Source organism: Lathyrus oleraceus, chromosome 3 (assembly GCF_024323335.1).
Source record: "Lathyrus oleraceus cultivar Zhongwan6 chromosome 3, CAAS_Psat_ZW6_1.0, whole genome shotgun sequence".
In the NCBI taxonomy this organism is placed as follows: Eukaryota; Viridiplantae; Streptophyta; class Magnoliopsida; order Fabales; family Fabaceae; genus Lathyrus; species Lathyrus oleraceus.
In genome coordinates this window covers 331,621,600-331,645,481 of record NC_066581.1, presented here as the reverse complement: position 1 = coordinate 331,645,481, position 23,882 = coordinate 331,621,600, and the positions used below count along the sequence as shown (strand labels likewise).

The window sequence follows — 23,882 nt, the reverse complement described above, 5'->3', positions numbered from 1 at the left end:
AACTCTTCTTTTCTCACAAGAACATTGCTTAATCCCTTCTAATGAGTATGCAAACTAGCGCTTAAATATCCCCGCTAGCATGCAAGTCAATGTTTAACCATTAAAATGTGATCTAAGCATTTGTTCATTAAAATAAACTTCAACCAATCAAACTTATATTTTCTCGCCCCCGCGTGATCGAAATATCTTTTCAAAAAAGAGTGATGCTTAATCTTTTCTAATGCATATACAAACTAGCGTTTAAGTCTCCACCGCGAACATGCAAGCCCGCGTTTAGACATTAGAATGTGATCTAAGTACTTACTCATTAAAACAAACCAACAAACAAACTTTATCCTTCCCCCCGAACTACGAATGCTCTGATTTATTTATTGCATTATAAGGATACATAAGCTCAAGATTGCGAGATCTTGCCGAGCACACTAATAGAAAACCTCTCTTTTCCCCCCTTTTTAGGTTTCCTTTCATTTCTCTTTTCAATCTTTTTTCATCTCTTGAAGAAAACAATTAACATTAGTTAACATTAAAAATGCAAATTAGACTAAAAGGTTTTCGTTGAGTACAACGGACGTGAGGGGTGTTCCCCTTGCGTAATCGACTCCTGAATCCTAAATTTGGTTGCAATGACCATTTTCTTCTTCTAAAGGTTTTATCGATATTTTCCATTTGCTTCATTGGAGTAAATAAAGTTCGATGACGACTCTGTTCGAATCATAATTTGTTCGCTACCATCGCGAAGGATCGTATTTTTCAAGATACGACAGGTGAGTTCTAGCCCTAGGCTTGAATTGGGGTTAGTACCAATTAGGCATTGTATGATGGGAGGAGAAGAATCTATGAATATTGGGATTTTTATTTCTTGGTTGTGACTATGTGTATGTTCGTGAATGTATGAGGTCATATGAATTCCTTGATGCATGTTAGAAGCATTATTCTATGTATGATACATTTGTCCTACAATTTCATTCATGCATGTGTTGAACTAATTTTTTTGCTCAAGGATAAAAACCATATGATTAGAATGTGCATGAAGTAGGGCTAGTAAAAGGTAATTAGTCATTGTAATCGTGTACTATTGGTGAAATATGATGCCTCATGTATGTTGAACTGCAAGTCATTGTGTATGGTATGGTTGTCTTGATGCTTTGATGCAGGAAAGTTGGGGTTTAAATAGCCAAAATCGTGTAAAAAAAGGGTACCCTAGTTCTAGGCTTAACACAAGTCATGTCCCCTAACAAGGGTCATGTCCCCTGACACAGACCACCCGTGTCAGCTTCTGTTTTTGTACTAAGGGACGGGATGAACCTGGCCTCATGTCGTGTTACTTGACCTCAGGTCGTGTTGTACCCATAATTCAGGAAAATGGGGGTATGGCCAACAGGCGTTGTGTCCCCTGACACGACCATGTCGTGTTATGCCACTGACTTTGCACCTCCAAATGTCATTCTGAACCCGTAGTTCACCTTATTTTGTATCCAATCCGTTAGTATATTTATAGGGATCAAGTATAATTGTGTAGTGCGGAAAATATGTGTTCGAAAATGATCGATTAAAGAGGTACACTGTGACTACTTTTGAAGTGATGAGTAAGTAATGAAAACAAGGTTTCTACTACTCAATTAAATGAGTAATGAAATCAAATCATGAGGAAACCTTCAATGGACTAAGTTCTCGAGTGTCGTAACGTTCAAGCACAATGACACACCCTCGTTGTTACGCAAAATAAATGTTACGTTTTGGAAGAAACTAGGTAAGATAATGGTGGGGGATGCTCAAACTAATGCATATGTGTGGTTACCATGTGCGGGGAAGTCGATTAGTGTCTGAGACTCGAGTTTGAACTATAGATAGTATGACCAGGGAAGGATATATAGTGGCTAGTGTACTTCCGTGACCCTAATCCCAACTCAAGTGACGAGTTATTGGTTGGAAAAAGTTGTTCTAAATAGCCTATTGGAATAACCGTTACCCGAATCCCAACTCGAGTCATGAGTTATTGATCGGGAAAAGATATTCTATTGTGATGAAGTGTGTCTGTGACCCAAATCCCAACTCGAGAGATGAGTTATTGGCTAGTGAAAGACATTACCCTTTGAGAAGTGAACTCATGACCCGAATACCAACACAAGTGACGAGTTATTGATGGGGAAAGACTTTACACTTCATGAGGGAAATTTGTGACCTGAATCCCAACTCAAGTGACGAGTTATTGGTCGGGGAAACATTTCGCCTCGATTCGTGAATACTTTGTGACCTGAATCCCAACTCGAATAAGGAGTTATTGTTGGGGAAAAGACATTCAATATATTATGAGACTCTAGAGATAACCGAAGTGTAGTATGAAGTCGACAGACGGCGATTACTCTTGATATGAATCGTTTAGATTCCAGAATCGTTACTTGAATGCTTATGTGGTATGCAAATTGGAATAGGTCGTTGTGTAAATGGAACTAGTGCACCTTGTAGAGTTGAGCGAAGTAATGGTTTAGTCTAAAGCTCACTAAGATTTAGTGATCTCACCACACTCATGTTGTTGTTTCAGGTACTTCGAGACAAGATAAAGGCAAGAGTAAGATTACTAGAGCAAGACATTGAAGCTGTTTCATTTTATTTTCGCTTCATCTTTTGGATCATGTAGTTTATTTTGGGATATCAATTGTATTATTCATGTATTCGTATTTATGTTTTTGTATGAACATGGAGTTATGATATCATCTAGATGGTTATGTTTTGTTTTGAGTACCAAAAATTAATGTCACATTTGTATTATTTTATTTATACATGTATGGGGTGTTACATTTTGAAAGCTTCAATCTACCTTTGTAAGCTTCGTTTCAAAATTAGCTTCAAAATTAGCAAGTGTGATCCTTCTCTCTTCACATAATTCTCCAATGGTATTAGAGACTATAGGATTAATTAAATTCAGCAGCAAAGACATATTAGAAACTTTAGCAATAGAACAAGTTGTGATATACTAAATATCTCTCTTAATCGAGAAAATACAGAGTGTTTCGATTTTTTTGTTTTAACTGAATTTGTAAGTAACTTTCATAAATAAAAATTTAGTCACAACATAAAAAAATCAAAACATGTATTTTCTCGATTAAGAGGGATATTTAGTATATGAGAAATGCTATAGCAACACCAAATTATACCTATGCATTTTACATCGGAGTCATAAACAATATTTTCATTGTGGTCCAAATTCCAATGCATACTAAATAATAATAAATAAATAAAATCAATTAAACTGTAGACAAATACGGTGTTGTGTTAAATTTGAGTGCAATTTTAGCATTTCTCTTAGTATATTGCAACTTATTCTATTATTAAAGTTTCTAATATGTCTTTGCTATATGTGGTTGAAATCCAGTCTTATGAAAAGAAGAGGTGAAAGGAATACAATTTTGGTGTTTTTGGACTAATCTTGATCAAATATATTAGTATAGCAGATTTAGTTTTTGTATCTAGTTGCTGCTCTTTGCTGCTCAAAATATAGTAGTGGTGTCTCTCTAGAAACGTAGAAATTATTTTAGTTCTTCAACACGCATTTAGACGTAGAAGTAATAGTATTGGCAGATTGAAAAAATGGATTTGTATTACAAATATCATTTTTCTCATCATCTGTCATATTAGTTTAAGATTGGATTATTAACTTATGTGCAGCTTTTGTAAGAAAAAAGTCGCCAAAAAAACTAAATATAAACCCTTTAAAAAAAAATTAATGCACCCTATTCAATTCTCTATATAATACCCAATTGGTTTTAGGAAATGGATGGAATATTTGAGAACTGAAATACTGATTAACAGAATTATTGTTTTCTAGTAAATTAACAATAAAAGTCAAAAACCTATTGCAGGACTGAAGTTATGACTGAACTATAAAAATTACCGTTTTTTAACAAATAAAGAACTGTAGATTTCATTTTTTTTAATTATGACAACACACTGTATATTATAAGAAGTCTATGCTACCTTTCAAAGTTCATACAATATATTAAGATTAGACACCTAATACAGTCATCGAAGATTCAAATAGTCAAATTCCAATTCGCAGCTTCACTGATGCACTTTAAAGACACATGAAACATAACAGAATATTTCAAAAGATCAAAAAAGCTAGCACCAAGGCAAAACAGGAGGATATACATAATCATCAAAATTTAAACAAGCACACAAAAAGTTCAATAGTGGCCAGTGGATTTAAACTGTAAGGGCGCCAACTCTTTAGAGAATCGCTTTTGGTTGCATAAATAACGATTTTCCGGAATAAGTCAGAATTTGCCAAGGTGTGGCAAGCATCTGAAGTTTGATGATCACTAGATTACATTCTGTCTTCTCTCCTCCTTGGAGCACAAGTTATGATTTCATCAACTCTAAGAATCATCTCAGCTGCCTCTGTTGCAGATAGCAATACAGCCTGCTTGACTTTGAATGCTTCACAAATCCCCCTTTCAGACATATCTCCAACCTACCAAAAGTACACAGGTCAAACTCTATTAGCCAAAAAGAAGAGAAAGGAAGCATGATTAAATAGCAGTCTAGAGAATACTTTTCTAAAATACACAACATAAACATACTGCTCTTCATCCCTGGGTAATATTAGACAGTTAAGCCCCTGAAACACTCCTTAAAATTTGATGTCAAGGGTAAGGGTGTTCATGGGATGGTTAACCAAATTCTAAGTGAATAAACCAAATATAAGGTTGGTTTTTAAAAACATTTAAGATAAACCAGTTTATTTTGAATCCGCCTTATTGTTTAAAAATCAATAAGTACCAATTCTGCCATTATCTAGTTGCGTTCCATTTCAAATAACCGACCTTAACCAAAAGGACATATTTTTTCTAGATGTTGTTGACGGCAGAGGGATATTATCTGGAAGAACCAAAGGAGAAGCTGGCAGAGAAGTTGTCAGGAGTGAAACCGTATCCCATTAACTATGAAGCGGTTACAAACCTTAACCTCAAAATGGCATTGGATTATTTTGCTTTTGGGCTTAGATTACCCAGGTTAGATTTTTCTAAAAGTCGTGTGTTCTTTTAATTGGAGCAGCCTAGTTAATGAGTCGGTTAAGGGCACCCACATTTTTTAACGCCCCTGGTTAAGGGGTAAGAACAAAACAATATGAGTACTCCAATAGGCATCTCATACTACTCAATGTTGGACTTAGGCACCCATAAGTCCCTGTCATACATCGCTTAACTCCACCAGCACTTACGCACAACCCTTCCCCCCTCGGATGTACAATGTCTACTAGGGAGTCGATCTAATTTAGAAATGAGTAAATGAATGCAATTATCAGAAACAGATCTGCTACCAACAAAGAGACAACAGATCATTATAATCAAGACAAAAACTATGACATTCCTGCTAAAGCGCATCTTGAAGCAACCAACCAAATGAAAAAAGAAACCATAGTAGAATGATATATCAGGCCATTCAAATTAACTTCTAGTCAAATAAAGCCACACTCAGTATTGTACTTACAGAACCAGAGATGACATCAATTCCAGAATTACATCCCTCATTCTGGTGCTCTGCACGGAGCTGAGAAATCAACTCAGCACTGTCCAAACCAGCATTATCAGCAATGGTTGTTGGAATAGCCAAGAGTGCCCGGGAGAATGCCTCCATTGCAAGAGACTTTTTACCCGGTGTTTTCCTAGCCAATGCATCCACTTCCTTCGCCATCACCATTTCAGGCCACCCACCTCCAAGCAACACCCTACTATCATTGACAGTCTGAGATAGCACACACAAGGCATCATGCAATGACCTCTCAGCTTCATCAAGAACATGGTGGCTGCACAAAATCAGATGTCAGACTAAAAGTGCTACTAAAAATAAAAACTTCCAATCAAATTTGTTGAAAAAAGTTCTCTATTCGGATGAATCTTACACCTATACAGGCCCTGCTCAAATGCACTGACTGAAAAAATTGATAGGGGCAGAACAATTTAAGGACATAAACTAACTTCGCTTGATAACACAAGAACATGTGTACATAAAAGCAATAAAAATTTGACATTACATCAGTCTAGTTAAAACCATTGGACTCAATAACTATAAGCTGAAAATTATAAAATAGTTTAAACGAACAAAATTATAGTTAAAATCCTTTTAGCCTTTGAAAAACCAGCACAGAAACTGAACAAAAGGGTCATTTGTGAGGTGAACTTTTGTTTGTAATGTTGTTTCTAATACAAATGACTCTTTTATTACAAACATGATGACCTGAAGTGATATGTTGTCAAGATTAAAGTCCCTGAATATGCAAAAGAACAACATTTGAAAAGAATTTACAATGACATAAGAAAAAGTACCTGGCACCTCTCAGAACTATTGTGCATGCCTGCCCCATTGCAACACCAGAAAACTTAATCAATTTATCCTCACCAATCATAATCTCTTCAATGAGGTCACAATGCCCAAGCTTAACAGACTCAGGGTTGTCAAAAGTTGAAGCAATATCCCCACCGGTAACCAGAGCCAGACGCTCAATACCATCAAAATCAGCATGCTCAATAGCCAATATTCCAGCATCAGCAAAGAGCTCCTCTGGAAAATTGTATATCAACTGTCTGTTAACAAAACAGTTGATGCCATGAGCTATTATCTTGTTCACCTTTTCTTTCATTTTCTCTTTCTCAGCTCCTTCAATCTGAGCAACTTTAGCCATAGAGTCAACACGAACACGGGCTCCGTAAATCTTCACCTTGTCTGTGTCCATTGCAGTGTTTGCAACTAATATCTTTGCATTCTCTATGCGTTTGGGTTGCCCAATACCAATTTTCTTGTCAAGAATAAATCTAAACAAAAATATAATCCAACTCAGAAACATAAAGATTATTTATTACCCAGAGACTAATGCAAATAGTTCATTATACAGGATAGTGGTGTTGCTGATAATCACTTGAGCTTAAACAAACTACTTGAAGACTACCTATGCAACTCAATACAATTGAGAAACACTTGGATTCCAAAAAGGATAGAATAAAAGCATATGATGCAAGTGTTGTTGATGGCAGTCAATGGCAGAGAGCCAAAATCCCGCCATACCAGCCGCTTTGCAGCGCCGTTATAGCAGAATATGGAGAAAAAACCCACAATATCGGCTAATATATACTATTGCGCAGAGCCCAAAAACCACAGTCTATTCCGCCATAGCGCAGCCACGGTGGATATTTGAAAATTTTGTATGATACTCAAACTAAATATATTTTAAGTATCAGAAATATTACCCTTCATCTAAAAATGAGTCTATCAGTGATCCTCCGGGCTTCTTTATAATCTGGATAGATTCTAAATTTGTGCTCCCCTGCAATTTTAAAATGGAAATGAAAATGTGATAAGGCATATAATTAATTTTATAACCATAGAGACCGCTATGAAAGAAAGAAAAAACCTAAATACATGGCTAGCACAGAAGTACAAAAAACAGGAATCCCAATAAAATGTAAATTGGGAATATTCTGTATTTTAAACCATTGGAAAAAAAAGGAAAACCATTGTTATAAACGAAACAATGCTATAACCTGGCAAAAATTTAAGAGCAGTGTAATCAAAGTTCTAAATAAAATACACTTCTAAGTATTTAGCCAAGTGTGCAGAGAAGTTTATAGATCAAAATTGTATCTATTGTTTATAGCCTGACGTTTTTCCACAAACGAACCAAAGGATAAAACCAACAGTGCATACACTATATGCTATATCCACAAAAACTGGACTCTATTAGGGAAGTCACTGTTTTCCTTTAGTCTCATTACAACATCTACGCCTAATTTGGCAAAATATATATTATGGTCAGAAAAAAGTATAGTATAGATCACAATTGTATACTTTTTTATAGTGAAGTTTTACCACACATAGTCCAAGACAGAACTTAGCAAAAATGCATACACTTTCTGCTAAACCCGACAAAATTGGACTCTATTAGTAAGGTATTAATTGTTCACCTTTAATCTCATTACAGCATCTACAGCTAACTTTGCAAAATGCTCCTTGTCTTGTGAGAGAATTTTGGAGCTCAAAGTAGTCCTTGCAATGTTCATCAAGTCTGACCTGAATTTCTCTTCACAATCCAGGACAATCACGTGTAAGATATTAGACAAAAGAATGCATATCAGACCCTGATGTAAACAAAATAATAAAACCAATTCTAATAATAAAGTATTCAAAAGCTACAGAACCAATGGTAAAACCTATCCCCCAAAAGAAACATCAAAAAGGGAAAATAAATACCAGCATCTCCTTTGTTGTCCACGACCTTCGCAACCAATGTATCACGAGCACACTCAGCCGCCATTCGGAAACCTGAAATCATAACCAGCAATGTCGAATACTATGATGTTAATCACATTAAGGCATCATTTGAAACCAATCAATACAGAGAACTACCCTATGAAGAGGAGCAACAATCATGCAAAACCTATCAAACTTGAGTGTTTATGTTTCTGATGCTTCCCACAATTATTCCTTTTTAGTCATCTTTCTCAATAGATGAAAAGTTCACCGACAACAAAACCAAACTAAAGGAAGAATAGTTGTGGTAGCCTTGGAAAGAATAAAATGAAAATGAAAAATTTCAGTGACTGCTTCTGTTACCATTAGATAACATGTATTGATAAATTGGTTCCAAATGTAATTACGAAGATGAAAAAACTAAATTATTGAAACTTAAAACTTTCTACATTTATTTGCTCAGCATCAACCTTCAAAGTAGCACTCAACTGCTGTACAACATACAGAAAAGCAATAGGGTGGACAACAAGGAAAATCTAGCTTTCATCAACAACTCAACTAACTTATTGGCATTAACTTCATAACAGACTTCCTATAACAAGGGCATCTGAACTATAGTTGAAAAGCAAAGAAAAGAAACAAACCTGCTATTATAGTCATGGGATGAATTTTAGCTGCAACCAGCTTTTCTGCCTCCCTTAAAAGCTCCCCAGCCAAAACAACAACAGAGGTTGTTCCATCGCCAACTTCATCATCTTGAACTTTTGAAATGTCTTAACTTATATTAAGGATGATCATCTAATATAAACTTAGATATATTGACATTAAAAAAACAATACCACAACAATGGTTTATCAGTACGATATTCTTGCTGCTTTCAATGCTAATCGAAATCATGAACTACGCGTCCAATAACATCTAAGTGCTGTGCTATCACTGCTACAATAAAAACAAATGACAAGGATACCAACAAGAACTTTAGCAGCTGGGTTATCAATGTGAAGTGACTTCAAAATTGTAGCACCGTCGTTAGTAACAGTTACTTCACGGCCTCTACCAGTTGACTGCAAAATTTTATCCTGCAACCATGATCCCAGATATGTGAACTAGTTAGAAATCAATAAAAATCTTAACCAACATATTGAACTAGTGAAAAAGAGATTTTACCATTCCCTTTGGCCCTAACGTAGTCTTAACCAAGTCAGCAATAGCCATAGCACCAACAAAAGAGGACTAAATCACAAAACACATTCAGTTAGGGTTAACACCACAAAGAGAATAACGCATTGCAAACACGCACACGAAATCAGAAAGGGATCACTCACCATTCTTGCGCGTTCTCCTTTCTCTTCACTTGCTTCATCTTTGAAAATTCTATCAATCTGTAGCATTCACCATACGAGAAAGTTTGAAAATGGAGAATAAAGTCGGAAAGGAAACGGAATAAGAAGATCGGTGGGAAGTAACTTACCGCCATTGTTGAAACTCGAAATAGAAGGGAGAGAGATGGTGAAGAAGAAATGAAAGATCGGAATAGGAACGAGAGTGAAGCAGCGTCGTGCTTGAATTACAATGGCGGCTGCATTTGCTAGGTTATTGGAAATGGAAGCCCTAAAACCCAATATGTGAAAATAAACAAATAACCCCCACCTTGAACTTTCAACACCCCCTCGCTAAAATACGCAATTTAATAAAATAAGGAGTGTGGTGAGAAAAACCAAGTATTTAAATCATACTATAACCTAATTTTTTTAAAATAACTTTTATGAATATTTTTTAAAATATTGAAAGTTTTTTTATTTATTATTTAAATTAAAAAAACTAATTTTGACATCTTATAACATAAACATATATTATTCAAAAATGTATTTCAAAAATGATTTTTATGAAAACTTATTTGAAATAACTTCAAAGTTAAATGATTTTTTGAAATTTTGATATCCAACATAAATTCAATAAAATAATAAAATAACTAAAATAATATTTTAATAATTATTATTTAAACAAAATTTTCATTTTAAATTTTTATAAAAAAAATTGTAAATTTTTTTAACAAAAATACATAATACTATAAAAATTATTTTAAAAATAACCAAAACAAACCGAACCCTAAGAGAATAAGGAGAGAAAAAATAGGATGATATCTTATATTTCTCAAAGTGAATTAGTGTATCTTTACATGAACCAATGAGATATTTATCCTACTAGAATTACAAGTGTTAAATGAATGTAATAATTTACACTACAATTCTAAGTTTACATTGTAAATAGAAAATTATTATCTAAGTTGAAATTTTAATAGATAATTCACATTATTATTTTAAGTCGATATTTTATATAAATATTTCTAAATAATTATAAATAATTTTGTTATTTATTATAACATTCCCCGTTTAAAATATCTATCACGGTGCTCCATTTAAGTCTTGACGGGGAGATTATGAGAAAATATATGTTGCCTCATTAGAAACCTTATTAGTAAAAATACATTGGGATTAAAACCTTAATAAGGAAAAAAAAGTACAATATTATGATCTCTCAATTGAACATATTTAGTAATTCTTTAAAGATCTCAAAGGTGACGTATTTCAATACTTTATATGTGCTTCTTAAAAACTGATGTAGAGAATGCCTTTGTGAAAAGATCTGCCACATTATCACACAAACGAATATATTGAATATTAACCTATTTGTTTCTTTCGAATTTTTGTGTGAATGCGAAGAACTTTTGAGGGATGTGGTTGGTTTTGTCACTTTTGATGCGACCTTCTTTCATCTAGGTAACACATGCAACATTGTCTTCATACAAAATTGTTGGATCATTATCAGTTTGTAACCCATACACTCCTTGGATATGTCGAGTTACTGATTGTAACCATCTACATTGTTTGCTTGTGTAATACCTTATTTTCCCAACGCATGAATATAATTAAATCATAGATTTTTCACAACAATCATGCATAGAATATTACACATCTCGAAACACACACATATTGATCTTGTAACACTTAATTTAAATAAATATGCAACACCTGTCATCGCATGTTCACCTTCACTTAGGATATCATCGTAACAGAAATACTCAATTAATACACACAAATTTAAATCTCATAATAAATCTCATATCATAATTAAAACGTATCGACTCGTAAGACATCTCCAAATGCTTATCACACAAAAACATAAATTATGATTGCATATATTATCTATTAAAAAACTCAACATAAAAATAAAGAAATAGCTCCTCGGTGCTACATATCAGAGCATAATCAAAGCTAAAACAAAGAAATTAAAAGAAATAGCTCTATGAACAAGCTTTCACTCACATTAGTGACTCTACTCTTGAGTATATGTACGATGCCCATGTAAAGGCAACATTCAAACGGAAGGGGTGAGAAATCACATTCAATAATAATAGGCATATGCCAGGTAGGATAATGACACAACATATTTTACGCAAATTTCATTCATAGTATATCCCATCACAACCTCAAACCCAAACTCATCAATCAATCACAACTCAACAATTATGCATATAACTCATTATGCAATGCAACTCGACTATGCAACTATATTCATATGTTGTGGTACCAACTCAATATTCGGTTATCTCTAGAAACCAGGTTTCAATCTCTGCGAACCCATGAACCCCTTAGATGAGCTTCAACCCCCCTTTATGAGCTTGAGACAAGTCACTAGTCTTCACTTTGAACTAGCAGACATGTCACTTGACATTACTCTTATGATACATGATCATATCATCAAATCAATGTGTTAAGACCCCTATCTGATCCTAACAAAAACGAAAATGACGACTTAAGTAATCCCCTTTCTGGATTACGTCTCAATCACAATCACAAAATGCACAACATCATGTAATTCAGTGCAACTCAAGTATTCAATCAATCTCCCTAATTAGATTATTATTTTTCATACATGCAACAATATAATAGTCATAAATATCATCTCAAACATATTGACATTGTCACACTCTCAATTCACACGACAACATCATTATAAAACCATCATCAAGATGACATGCATATATTTGAACATGCAACCTCATAACAACATCATTAAATATCAACATCATAGCAACTTCATCAATATCAGCAACCCAACAAATGCATATTCACAATCATTCAATCACATTAATTCGTTATAACATCAACACATCATCAAATTAACACAATGATTCATTAATCGATCATACAAACCAATATAATGTCACTATAATAGGCACATGATTATTATTAAAGTATTTTATCAAACACTACTATGATTTATCTATGATCGTTAGCTTTCTAACGCTTTAAATGACTTGTCATTTGGACTTACGAATCAAAAGTTACGGCAAAAATCATTGGGAGATAAATCAAGTTTCAAGTTTAACATTTCTTCCAAATAGTCATAACATCAAACATTTATTAGAATCAATCTCTGAAATTATTACCAATTGATAATCATTCGCATTAGTTTTCCAATGCTTTGAACCGCGTCTCGTTCTGAGTTACGGAACTCAAGTTATAAGATTTTTCGTTAGGCATAATGGAAGTCGTGAGGGTTGACGAACGTCGCTCAGAACTGGGTTTTTTCCCACAACCAGTTTGTTGCTAAGTCACAAAATCCGCTGGTAAATATCCAGAATTTATTTTTCTGCGTTTTCCACCATAGAAGCCCTTCCAGACCTCAGATTTTGATTCTGTAAAAAGTCATGATCTCAGAATTTGGCATACAACAATTATCCTATTATTAAAACTACATATTCGCAATTGATCATATATTGACATTAAAAAAATCATGTATTTTCATACTTTCATATTTACCTACAAAGCTCCAAAAGCCTAACAATGGTGAAAACATATTAACACATTAAAACAGAAATTATCATTAATTAAAGTACACGAATTTCCCAAACAATCATAACACATATCATCAAATCAATATCAATCTACATAAATAAATCAAAACTCAATGCCCTATTGGAGGTTAAGGACTTTTCTACCCTACCCCCTCATGCATAAGCCCTATTGAAAGCTATTCTCCACCCTTACCTTAGAATTTTTCAACAAAATTCTTCCAAGCTCTATCAATGGATGCTCTCCTTATGCCTTCTCTTACTCTTTCTCTTACCCTAACCTTCTTTTCCTCTTTTCTCCCAAAAATTACAAGTACTCCTCAAGTCTCTTATTTTATTTCTCTTTTTACATTAAAAACTTAGTTTCCTCATTCGACTATTCCTACTTTACCCTTACTTTTCTCTCTAATCCCTGTCATGCCCTCAATATCTTTGCAACTTCTATTTATTTATTTATTTTATTTAAATAATAAAATCAAAATATTATTTTAATTAATAAAATAATTATAAGTTATTTTATCTTTCTCTAATTACTATCCACACTATACTGCAAGATCATTCACTCTATCTCTCATCTACATTTATTTATTCACACACACACAATAATCAAATGAATACACAAAAAGTATAATTAAATTAAAATAAAATAATTTACTAAAACTGAGGTGTTACAAGTTGCATCACGAAGAGCAATTACTTCAGCATAATTTGAAGAAGTTGCTATAAGTGTTTACTATTGAGATCTCCATGATATTGCAGTGTCACCATATGTAAATACATATATGTTATATGAGTTGACATTATATGGATCTGAAAAATATCTTGCATCTATATAACTAAGCAAAATTATTTTTGTATTGTTTGAATAAAACAAACCAATATCAGATGTACCTCAGAGATATCGAAATATATGTTTTATTCATTTCCAATATCTCTTTGTAGGACATTAACTGAACCTTGCTAGTAAATTCATTGCAAAAGTTGTATCAGGTATTGTATAGTTAGCAATGTACATTAGTGCCCCAATGATACTGAGATATGAAACTTCATAGCCAAAGATCTTCTTTATTATCTTCCATATGTCTAAACGGATCTCTTTCAACATTAAGTGTTATACTCATCGTTGGAGTACTCAAAGGGCTTGTCTTATCCATGTTAAACATTTTTAATACCTTTTATGTATAATTTTATTGATGCACCAATATACCATTTTTAGTATACTCAATTTGTAAACCAAAACAGAATTTGGTTTTCCCCGTATCTTTCATTCAAATTCTTTCTTTAAGCAATTTCTTGCTTCACTAATTTATTTATTTGTTCCAATGATATTTAAATCATAAAAATAGACATCAACTATTACAAAACCGATTATTGTTTTTCTTATAAAATCACAAGGGCAGATAGGATTATTCTCATAGACTTCTTTAAGCAAATTTTCATACCTTTTTCAGTTCAACAAATTTTCCGTATTAACATAATTAATTGAAATCTTGAGATCATTCTTGTTTTTAGTTTCATTATCAATGATCTCATTATCATCGTCTTGTGCTTCTTTGAGAGCATATTTTTTAATTCCAGATTTATTATTATCTAGTGTCTTTTCAATATCACTTTCAATCATATTTACCTTTTTTGTTCGTTTTCTTTTTTCGTGGATTTTTGTCTCTTGATCTCACAGGTCGACCACGTTTCAAGTGTGTCTTAGAAGTACTTGCTATATCATTTAGTTTCGAAATCTCAATTCGAGCTGAGACATTTACGGCTGGTACATGTGATTTTATCACTCTTTTCAAATCAGTAAATGAATATGGGAGTTGATTTGTTAAATTTTGTAAGTGCGCTATTATCTTTACATTTTCTTCCCATGATTTATTATATGGGTCAAAATATAATAAATGTGGTACATGCCATGTTATTTCATTTTCTAATTCTTTATTTTTTTCCCTAGTGTTTAAAATTTTATTTTGTCAAAATGATAATCATCAAATCTTGTCTGAAAAACATCATCTATTAAAGGTTCAAGATATATAATAATATATGGTGATTCATACCCACGTATATTCACAACCTCCTTTGAGGTCTCATCTTCGTTCTTTGTGGTGGAGCTATTGGAAAATATAATGCACAACCAAGAATCTTTAAATAGGAAATATTTGGTTCCTTACCAATTCCAATTTGATAATGAGTATGTTATGATCAACACTTGGCATTAGACTCATGATTGTTGTAGCATATAACATTGTATGACCCCAAATAGTAACAGGTAGTTTGGTTATCATTATTAATGGTCTAACAATATATTAAAGATGTTTGATTAATGACTCAGCTAAACCATTTTGTGTATGCACATGAGGAACAAAATGTCCAACAATAATTCCAATTGACATGCAATAATTATTAAACAATTCAAATATACATTCATCGGCATTATCGAGTCTAATTTTCAAAAATTATTATAAAAAATTATTTGAAGTAAATTCAAAATTAAATAATTTTTTGAAATCAATATCTAAAAAAAATTTAATAAAATAGTTAAAATAACATTTTTAAAATAATTTTTCAAACCAAATTTGTATCTGAAATTTTTATGAAAAATTTATTTATAAGTTTATTTATTTAAAATTATGTTACACTATAAAAATTATTTATAAAAAAACAAAAACAAACAAATCATGAACCGTATGAGCACCAATTCTTTAGTGATTTGTCTTTGGTTGCTGTCAGAATTTGCCAAGGTTGGGCAAACTTATAAGTTTAATGATCACTAAATTACGGACCTTTTTTTTAACTTTAAAAAAATATTTTTTTTTTGTATTTTCAAAAATTAGATTTTATAAATCATTTTGTAAAATATTACAAATTTTTATATATTTTTTTTTAGAATTGAAAGACTAATTTTGATATTATATAACATAAACATACATGATTGAAAATCAAAATATAGTCGAAATCACAATTTTTTAAAAAGTTATATTTCAAAAATGATTTTTATGAAAAACTATTTGAAATAACTTCAAAATTAAGTAATTTTTTTAAAATTTTAATATTAAAAAAATTCAATAAAATAATAAAATATATAAAATAACATTTTAAGAATAACTATTCAAACCAACTTTTTATTTGAAACTTTTATGTAACACTATATTTTTTTTATACAAAATTATGAAACACTATAAAAATCATTTAAAAAAACAAACAAACAACAGACACTACATTCTGTCTTCTCTCCTCCTTGAAGCGCAAGTTATGATTTCATCAACTCTAAGGATCATCTCAACTGCCTTTGTTGCAGATAGCAATACAACTTGCTTGACTTTGAATGCTTCACAAATCCCCCTTTCGTCTCTCCAACCTACCAAAACAACAGACACTACATTCTGTCTTCTCTCCTCCTTGAAGCGCAAGTTATGATTTCATCAACTCTAAGGATCATCTCAACTGCCTTTGTTGCAGATAGCAATACAACTTGCTTGACTTTGAATGCTTCACAAATCCCCCTTTCGTCTCTCCAACCTACCAAAACAACAGACACTACATTCTGTCTTCTCTCTTCCTTGAAGCGCAAGTTATGATTTCATCAACTCTAAGGATCATCTCAATTGCCTTTGTTGCAGATAGCAATACAACTTGCTTGACTTTGAATGCTTCACAAATCCCCCTTTCGTCTCTCCAACCTACCAAAAATACATAGGTCAAACTCTATTAGCAAAAAAAGAGAGAACTGAAGCATGATAAAATAGCAGTCTAGAAAATACCTTTCTAAAACACACAAATTAACATCGGTAACTCACTGCTCTTCATCTCTAGATAATATTACACAATTAAGCCCCAAAAACACTCCTTAAAATCTAGATGACAAGGTTGATGGGGTGGTTAACCAAAACCTAAATGAATAAACCAAAAACAAAGCTTGACTTTTAAGACCGCCATCCAAGTTAAACATGTTTATTTTAGTAAAATAGTATAAAACTGATTCAAATTCGATTTATTGTTCTATATGTTATAGCCAACTTCACTATTTTATTCTTTACTCCTCTTTTTGGCAGGTGCTAAAAAACAATAAGTGTCCAATCCACTATTTTCTGGTTACATTCCATTTCCAATAACTGACCTCAACCAAAGAAATCACCACCGTCACTGACATTCACCAAACAACGTCAGTGAGCTCAAGCAACACCACCACCAAAACAATCATGGATCCGAATCACATCCAAAAATTCAACAAAACTCGTCTTTTCTTTATTGGAGTTTTATAATGGAGAAAGGTGGATCTCTAAGTGACAATGATCAAGAAGAGTGTGCTATCATACAATTAGGGGTGGATCTCTAGTGACAATGATCAAGAAGAGTGCGCTATCATAAAATTAGGGGTGTAAGCAGATAAGAAAAAATTAATTAAACCGAATCCAAACTAAACCTAACAAAAATAAAACTGATTGTTTCCGGTTCAATTTTAAAACTAAACCAAATCAATAAAAATCGATGTGGTTTGGTTTGGTTCTCGATTTTAATTTTTAAGAACCGCAAAATCGCAAAACCGAACCAATATATATCATAAAGCTCTAAATCTCTTGTTCCACTTATCATTAAACCCAAAATATTTATCGGTCCAACCATTTTCCATTTTATTTACACTTCCTTCTATTTGTTAAGATTTCAAATCTCTTCCCAACCTACCTTTTGTTGTCAAGTGTCAACTTTTATATTTGATTTTGATAGTAAATGTCAACTTGTATATTTGACTTTGATACCAAGTGTCAACTTATATTTGATAATGAGCTTATTTCATGATGCAAGGAAAATCATGTCCCTGTTTCATATTGATTAAGATGGACTTGTAATTTGTTTGAAACAATAGATTATGAAACAAATTTCATGAAATGTATTATTTTAAAAACAATAGCATAAAATAGATAAAAAAATACAATAGTGGAGAATATACTATGAATATAATTATTTTTTTTAAATACTATAAACCGATCAACCAAACCAAATCAAACCGAACCAAACCATTTAGTTCGGTTCCATTTTTGAAAAATATTAAAAACCAAATCAAACCAATGAAGATATCATCGGTTCGGACCTTTTATTGACCAAAAACCGGTCCAGACCGAACCGATTACACCCCTCCATGCAATGACCTCTCAGCTTCACCAAGAACATGGTGGCTGCACAAAAACAGGTGTCAGACTGAAAGTGCTACTAAAAATAATTTTTTCAATCAAATTTGTTAAAATAGCTCTCTATCATGCATGCAAATAAGTCCTACACCTATACATGTCCAGCTCAAATGCACTGGCTGAAAAAAATTCGATAAGTGCCGGACAATTTAAGGACAAAAACTAACTTTGCGTGATAATACAAGAACATGTGTGCATAAAAGCAGTAAATATTTGATACTTCATCAGTCTAGTTAAGCCATTGGACTCAATAATTATAAGATGAAAATTATAAAATATTTAATCAAACAAAATTAAAGTAGTTAAAATCCTTTAGTAAACTGAATACAATGGTCATTTGTGACGACGAATTTTTGTTTGTAATACAAATGATACTTTAATACAAACATGATGACCTGAAGTGATCTGTTATCAAAGTTAGAGTCCCTGAATATGTAAAAGAACATTGGACAGGAATTTACAATGACAAAAGAAGAAAAAGTACCTGGCATCTCTCAAAATTATTGTGCATGCCTGCCCCAATGCCACACCAGAAAACTAAATCAATTTATCCTCACCAATCATAATCTCTTCAATAAGGTCACAATGCCCAAGCTTAACAGACTCAGGGTTGTCAAAGGTTGAAGCAATGTCACCACCAATTACCAGAGCCAGACACTCAATTGAATTCCATCAAAATCTGCATGCTCAATAGCCAATATTCCAGCATCAGCAAAGAGCTCCTCTGGAAAATTGTATATCAACTGTCTGTTAACAAAACACTTGATGCCATGACCTATCATCTTGTTCATCTTTTCTTTCATCTCCTCTTTCTCAGCTCCTTCAATCTCAGCAACTTTAGCAATAGAGTCAACACGGACACAGGCTCCCCGTAAATCTTCACCTTGTCTGTGTCCATTGCAGTATTTGCAACTAGTATCTTGGCATTGTCTATGCGTTTGGGTTGTCCAATACGAATTTTCTTGTCAAGAATAAATCTAAACGAAAAATATAATCCAACTCAGAAACATAAAGATTATTGATTACCCTGAGACTAATGCAAATAGTTCATTTTACAGGATATTGGTGTTGCTGACAATAATTTGAGTTTATCCTAATAACTTGAAGACTACCTATGCAACTCAATACAATAGAGAAAACCTGGATTCAAAAAAGGATAGAATAGAAGCATATGATACTCATAGTAAATATTCTAATTTTCAGAAATATTTCCCTTCATCTAAAAATGAGTCTATCAGAGATCCTCCAGGATTCTTTAAAATTTGGATAGATTCTAAATTTTTGCTTCCTTGCCATTTTAAAACGGAAATGGAAATGGAAATGGAAATGTGAAAAGGCATATAATTAATTTTATAACCATAGAGACCGATATGAAAGAAAGAAAAAACCTACATACATGGCTAACACAAAAGTACAAAAAACTGAATCACTATAAAATGTAAACTGGGAACATTCTGTATTTTAAACCGTTGGAAAAAAGGGAAAATAAATAATAATACCAATTCTAATGATAAAGAAGCATTCAAAGGTTACAGAACCAATGGTAAAACCTAACCCCCAAAAGAAACATCAAGAAAGGAAAATAAATACCAGCATCTCCTTTATTGTCCACAACCTTCTCAACCAATCTATCACAAGCACATTCAGCCGCCATTCGGAAACCTAAAAATCATAACCAATAATGTCAAATACAATGATGCTAATCACATCAAGGCGTCATTTGAAACCAATCAATACAGAGAACTTCCCTATGGAGAGAGCAACAATCATGCAAAATCTATCAAAATCATAAATGGCCTTTAAAGCACTATTATCAAACTTGTGTGCATATGTTTATGATACTTGCCGTGATTTTTCCTTTCTACTAAACTTTCTGGAAGGATTAAGAGTCCACTGACAACAAAGCATAATAGAATAGAGTACCTAACATTTACATGCATGCAAAGCAATAATTAATAAAAGAGGTGCAAAAGATAGAATACACATCAAAAGAAAAGGGGGAAAAATATGGTTGGTTGGTGACAACAACCTGAACAAAATTGGGAAAAAAAAGCTTCTGGGTTTCGATGATTGCCCAAATCCAGAAGATGGTTGCAGGTTTTTGATGACCGCTCGCTCGAGTCCAGAAGATGGTTGTGGGTTTTCGATGCCACATACAAGATGCTTGTGTAAGCTGACAGTTTCTATTCTCACTATATTATATACACTAATACACATTCACATATCCATGCAACTAAGACAAAAAAATTCTCCAAAACATACTTTTTAATAGTATATTTGTATATGTATACTGTTAACAATAAAATCACCCCGTGATCAGCAGAAATATATAATCTGAATTAAAACTAAACCATCATGACTAATTTAATGAAAGCCAAAACACAACTTACAAGAGCACCATGGTAGCACGTTCACTGTACGCAAAAATCATCACACAAGAAATAATTGAAGCTCTGGATGAACCTTATTCAGTTTCATCAGAAGTTCATTACATTTAACGCTAGCTCCTAAGGATGAATGTTGTGAAAATTTCGGAAGTATCTTCTTTATATCAATATCTTTTGGGATGTTACAAAGGCAAGCTAGGATGGTAGAAGTTAATTTCGAGTCCAGAACAACATCTTTATCTGCCATTTGTTGAAGCGTGGAAATAACCTTTTCCGTCTTTCCCTTTATACTATAGCCCTTTAGCAAAGAATCAAATAGCACAGCATCTGGTACATGACCACAGGAAACCATTCTGTCGTAAAGCGATGTGGCTTCCTCCAACTTCCCAAGTTTTAAGAACCTGTTTATTAACGTAGAAAATGTAATATAGTCTGGGACCAAATCCATGTTAAGCATCTCTAATAGCAATTCCTTGGCAGATTTAATATCTCCCGCTTTAAGGGTTCCATCAATTATTATATTAAACGAGACAACATCAAGATCGTGATTCACATTTCTCATTTCTTGAAATAAAATCCTAGCCTGCTCCAAACTACTTTCTTTGCATAAAGATGCCATTAGTGTATTGTATTCACTTACTGTCGGTTTAGTTCCAGAAGCTCTTTTTTTATTGAAAAGTCCTTTTGCAATGCTTAGCATTTGCATTTTGCAAAGACCGTTAATCAAGATAGTATAGGTCATTGAGTTGGGGGAAAACCCCAAGTCTACTGCATATTTCCATAATTCTAATGCCTTGGTAAGCTTTCCAGCACTAAGATAACCGTCAATCAAACTGTTATAAGTAACTATGTTACCTTGGAACCCTCTTTCAACCATTGTAGAATAAACCCTTTTGGCATCATGAAGACGTTGTTCTTTGCAAAGTCCTTGAATTACAAAATTAAACGCGAAGATATCAGGCTTTATATGAAACTCCTTGCTTAATAATAGGTTCAAAAGGTCCATTGCCTCATCAATTTTTCCAACACCACACAGTCCTTTCAATAACGTGTTGTAGGTAACCACATCAGGTTTCTTCCCCTTCTTCGCCATAGTTTCTAGAATGTCAAGTGCATCATCAACCCGGCCTTCCTTACAAAGTCCATTTATGATAGCATTATACGTCACATTATTCGGCTCTTCCCCCTTTTGAACCATCAAATCCAACACTTTAATCGCATCTGATGCCCTCCCGTTTTTGCAAAGCCCATCAGCTAAAACCGTATACGCAACAACATCAGGACGAACTTTACAAGCCGTCATATCATCCAACATTTTCGAGGCTTCTTGCCACCTCTTTTTCTTACAAAGAGCATGCATCAAACAATTATAAGTAACAACATTAGGACTAACATTCCTCTTCAGCATCTCATTAAAAAGTTCCTTTCCCCTCTCAACATCACCTCTGTTACAAAACCCACTAATCAAATCACTATACACAAAAACATCCGCCACCAAACCCATCTTCTCCATTTCCTCCAACAAACCAAAACTCTCTTCAACATCCCCATTCTTACAAAAGCCATGAATCAAAGCACTAAACGTAACCAAATTCGGTTGACAATCCCCAACCTTCATCTCCTCAAACAAACCCCTAGCTTCAACAAATCTATTATCTTTACAAAGTCCATTAATAACAGTATTATAACTAACACTATCAGGCAGAACACAATTCCTTTTCATCATACAAAACAAATCCAGAGCCTTATCACAATCACCACCACCTGTTTGACAAAAGCCCTTCAACAAAAGGTTCATATTATACACATTAACATGAAAGCCACGCTTCATGATCAAGCCCAAGACCCCAAGAGCAAAACCTGGTTTCTGGGTATTGACAAAACTTTCAATCAAAGCAGATAAAGAAGTAAAACATGGGAAAACAGAAACACTGACCATTTTTGAATGAACAGAGATTACAAGGTGGTATTGTTTTGTTTTACGAAGGTTGTGTATGAGAGTGTTGCAGGATGAATAAGAGGGTGGTGAATTGGGATATTGTTGGAGAGTGCGGTGGAAGTGAGAAAGGGATTGTGAAAGGGAATAAGGAGGAATGGGGTTGTTAGGTTGGGGGGTTGAAGAAGAAGATGATGAAGAAAAGTGAAAGGGTGGAAGAGTGGTGGGAATAGAGAAGGAGGATTGAGAAGGGTGAAGGAGGCGCTTTGATATCATAGTTGTTGGTAGGCGGTGAGGTTTTGTCTGCGGAGTGGTTCACACGGCGGAGATGTTGGAAAAAGAAAAATTGTGGATATTAAAAAAATGTAAAAAGAAGAAAGAAGAATTTTCATAGGGCAATGAGGGCATGAGTTAGTTGATAGTATATTATGTGTGGTAATAATTTTCAGGCTAATGCTAACATGTGCCCCAAGGGCACAAGTTAATGATGCATTTATAGAAATATTCTATTGGAGCGTGTTCATTTGATTTCTTGAAATTTAAAATTTTGTTTTATTCCACACAAACTTTTTAATAATAGTAACCTTAACTTGTGCCCTTGGGGCACAAGTTAGCAAGACCCTAATTTTCATAATGTTATTCTCGGGTTGTCTATTGACAAATGATCATGATTTTTTCTCCGGTTTTGGAGTTTACACGTTAAGTTCTTGTGTTGTGATTGTGTTTCTCTTTTCTCTCTATCATTTGCTTTATTTTTTTCCAACAATTGATATCAGAGTCTAGTTCGATCCAATGATAATTGTTCTTAGTATGCTCTGTGGTTGAAGTTTTGTTTGATCTTCCACATCACAAAAGAAGGGTAGCATTGTTAAAGAAAGCCGTATTCACAAATTCCTTTGTGAAATTTGGGCTAGCGAAAGTTGATGGAAGAATTTTTTTGACTTGCGGAAAGTTCAAGTCAAAGATGTGTTGATACAATCAAGATTACACAAAGTTTAAAATTATGTCGATGGTTGAAGAGCTTCCTGCCAACAAGGTAGTTTCACCATAAATTTTCAACTTACTTTTTGACATATGAAAATCTTGGAGTGGTGTAACTTCAAGTAAAATTTATTATTCACGACAAAGTATATGATTGTCAGTGATGACAATGTGAAATTCTTGAAGTGAAATATATTATTCATGAGAGAGTATAATAGTTTTTAAAATTATGATTGTCCGTGATGATAATGTGAATTTTTTTGAAGTGGTGTAGCTTCAAGTGACTATATATTTTT

General features: G+C 33.3%; 2 protein-coding genes across 4 annotated transcripts; both read right to left on the bottom strand.

Moving 5' to 3' along the window:
* Nucleotides 1-3,972: 3,972 nt before the first annotated feature.
* Nucleotides 3,973-9,943, bottom strand: LOC127127486 (T-complex protein 1 subunit beta). Its single transcript, XM_051056680.1, has 11 exons — nucleotides 9,716-9,943; nucleotides 9,570-9,626; nucleotides 9,412-9,477; nucleotides 9,212-9,323; nucleotides 8,889-9,017; nucleotides 8,245-8,316; nucleotides 7,959-8,074; nucleotides 7,245-7,321; nucleotides 6,327-6,812; nucleotides 5,491-5,806; nucleotides 3,973-4,471 (listed from the first exon to the last, which is right to left on the bottom strand). The coding sequence occupies exons 1-11, from the start codon at nucleotides 9,719-9,721 to the stop codon at nucleotides 4,325-4,327; spliced, it is 1,584 nt and encodes a 527-aa protein (XP_050912637.1). The 5' UTR covers nucleotides 9,722-9,943; the 3' UTR covers nucleotides 3,973-4,324.
* Nucleotides 9,944-18,015: 8,072 nt separating this feature from the next.
* LOC127127485 (pentatricopeptide repeat-containing protein At4g28010) lies at nucleotides 18,016-22,998 on the bottom strand. Of its 3 annotated transcripts, none has more exons than XM_051056677.1 (5): nucleotides 20,673-22,998; nucleotides 20,312-20,572; nucleotides 19,873-20,205; nucleotides 18,767-19,259; nucleotides 18,016-18,270 (listed from the first exon to the last, which is right to left on the bottom strand). In XM_051056677.1, the coding sequence occupies exon 1, from the start codon at nucleotides 22,879-22,881 to the stop codon at nucleotides 20,713-20,715; it is 2,169 nt and encodes a 722-aa protein (XP_050912634.1). In that variant the 5' UTR covers nucleotides 22,882-22,998; the 3' UTR covers nucleotides 18,016-18,270; nucleotides 18,767-19,259; nucleotides 19,873-20,205; nucleotides 20,312-20,572; nucleotides 20,673-20,712. The 3 variants fall into 3 exon arrangements, with proteins under 3 accessions (XP_050912634.1, XP_050912635.1, XP_050912636.1); XM_051056678.1 differs by having other exon boundaries at nucleotides 20,312-20,474; XM_051056679.1 differs by lacking the exon at nucleotides 20,312-20,572 and having other exon boundaries at nucleotides 19,873-19,944.
* Between the last annotated feature and the right edge of the window lie 884 nt (nucleotides 22,999-23,882).

Bases quoted from the DNA above. Each gene is read 5' to 3' on its own strand.
- LOC127127486 (XM_051056680.1), bottom strand. The intron at 9,324-9,411 runs GTAAAATCTCTT...TCATGGTTGCAG, and splicing joins CGTTAGGGCCAAAGGGAATG to GATAAAATTTTGCAGTCAAC. The intron at 5,807-6,326 runs GTACTTTTTCTT...GATTTTGTGCAG, and splicing joins ATAGTTCTGAGAGGTGCCAG to CCACCATGTTCTTGATGAAG.
- LOC127127485 (XM_051056677.1), bottom strand. From the start codon at position 22,881: ATGATATCAAAGCGCCTCCTTCACCCTTCTCAATCCTCCTTCTCTATT.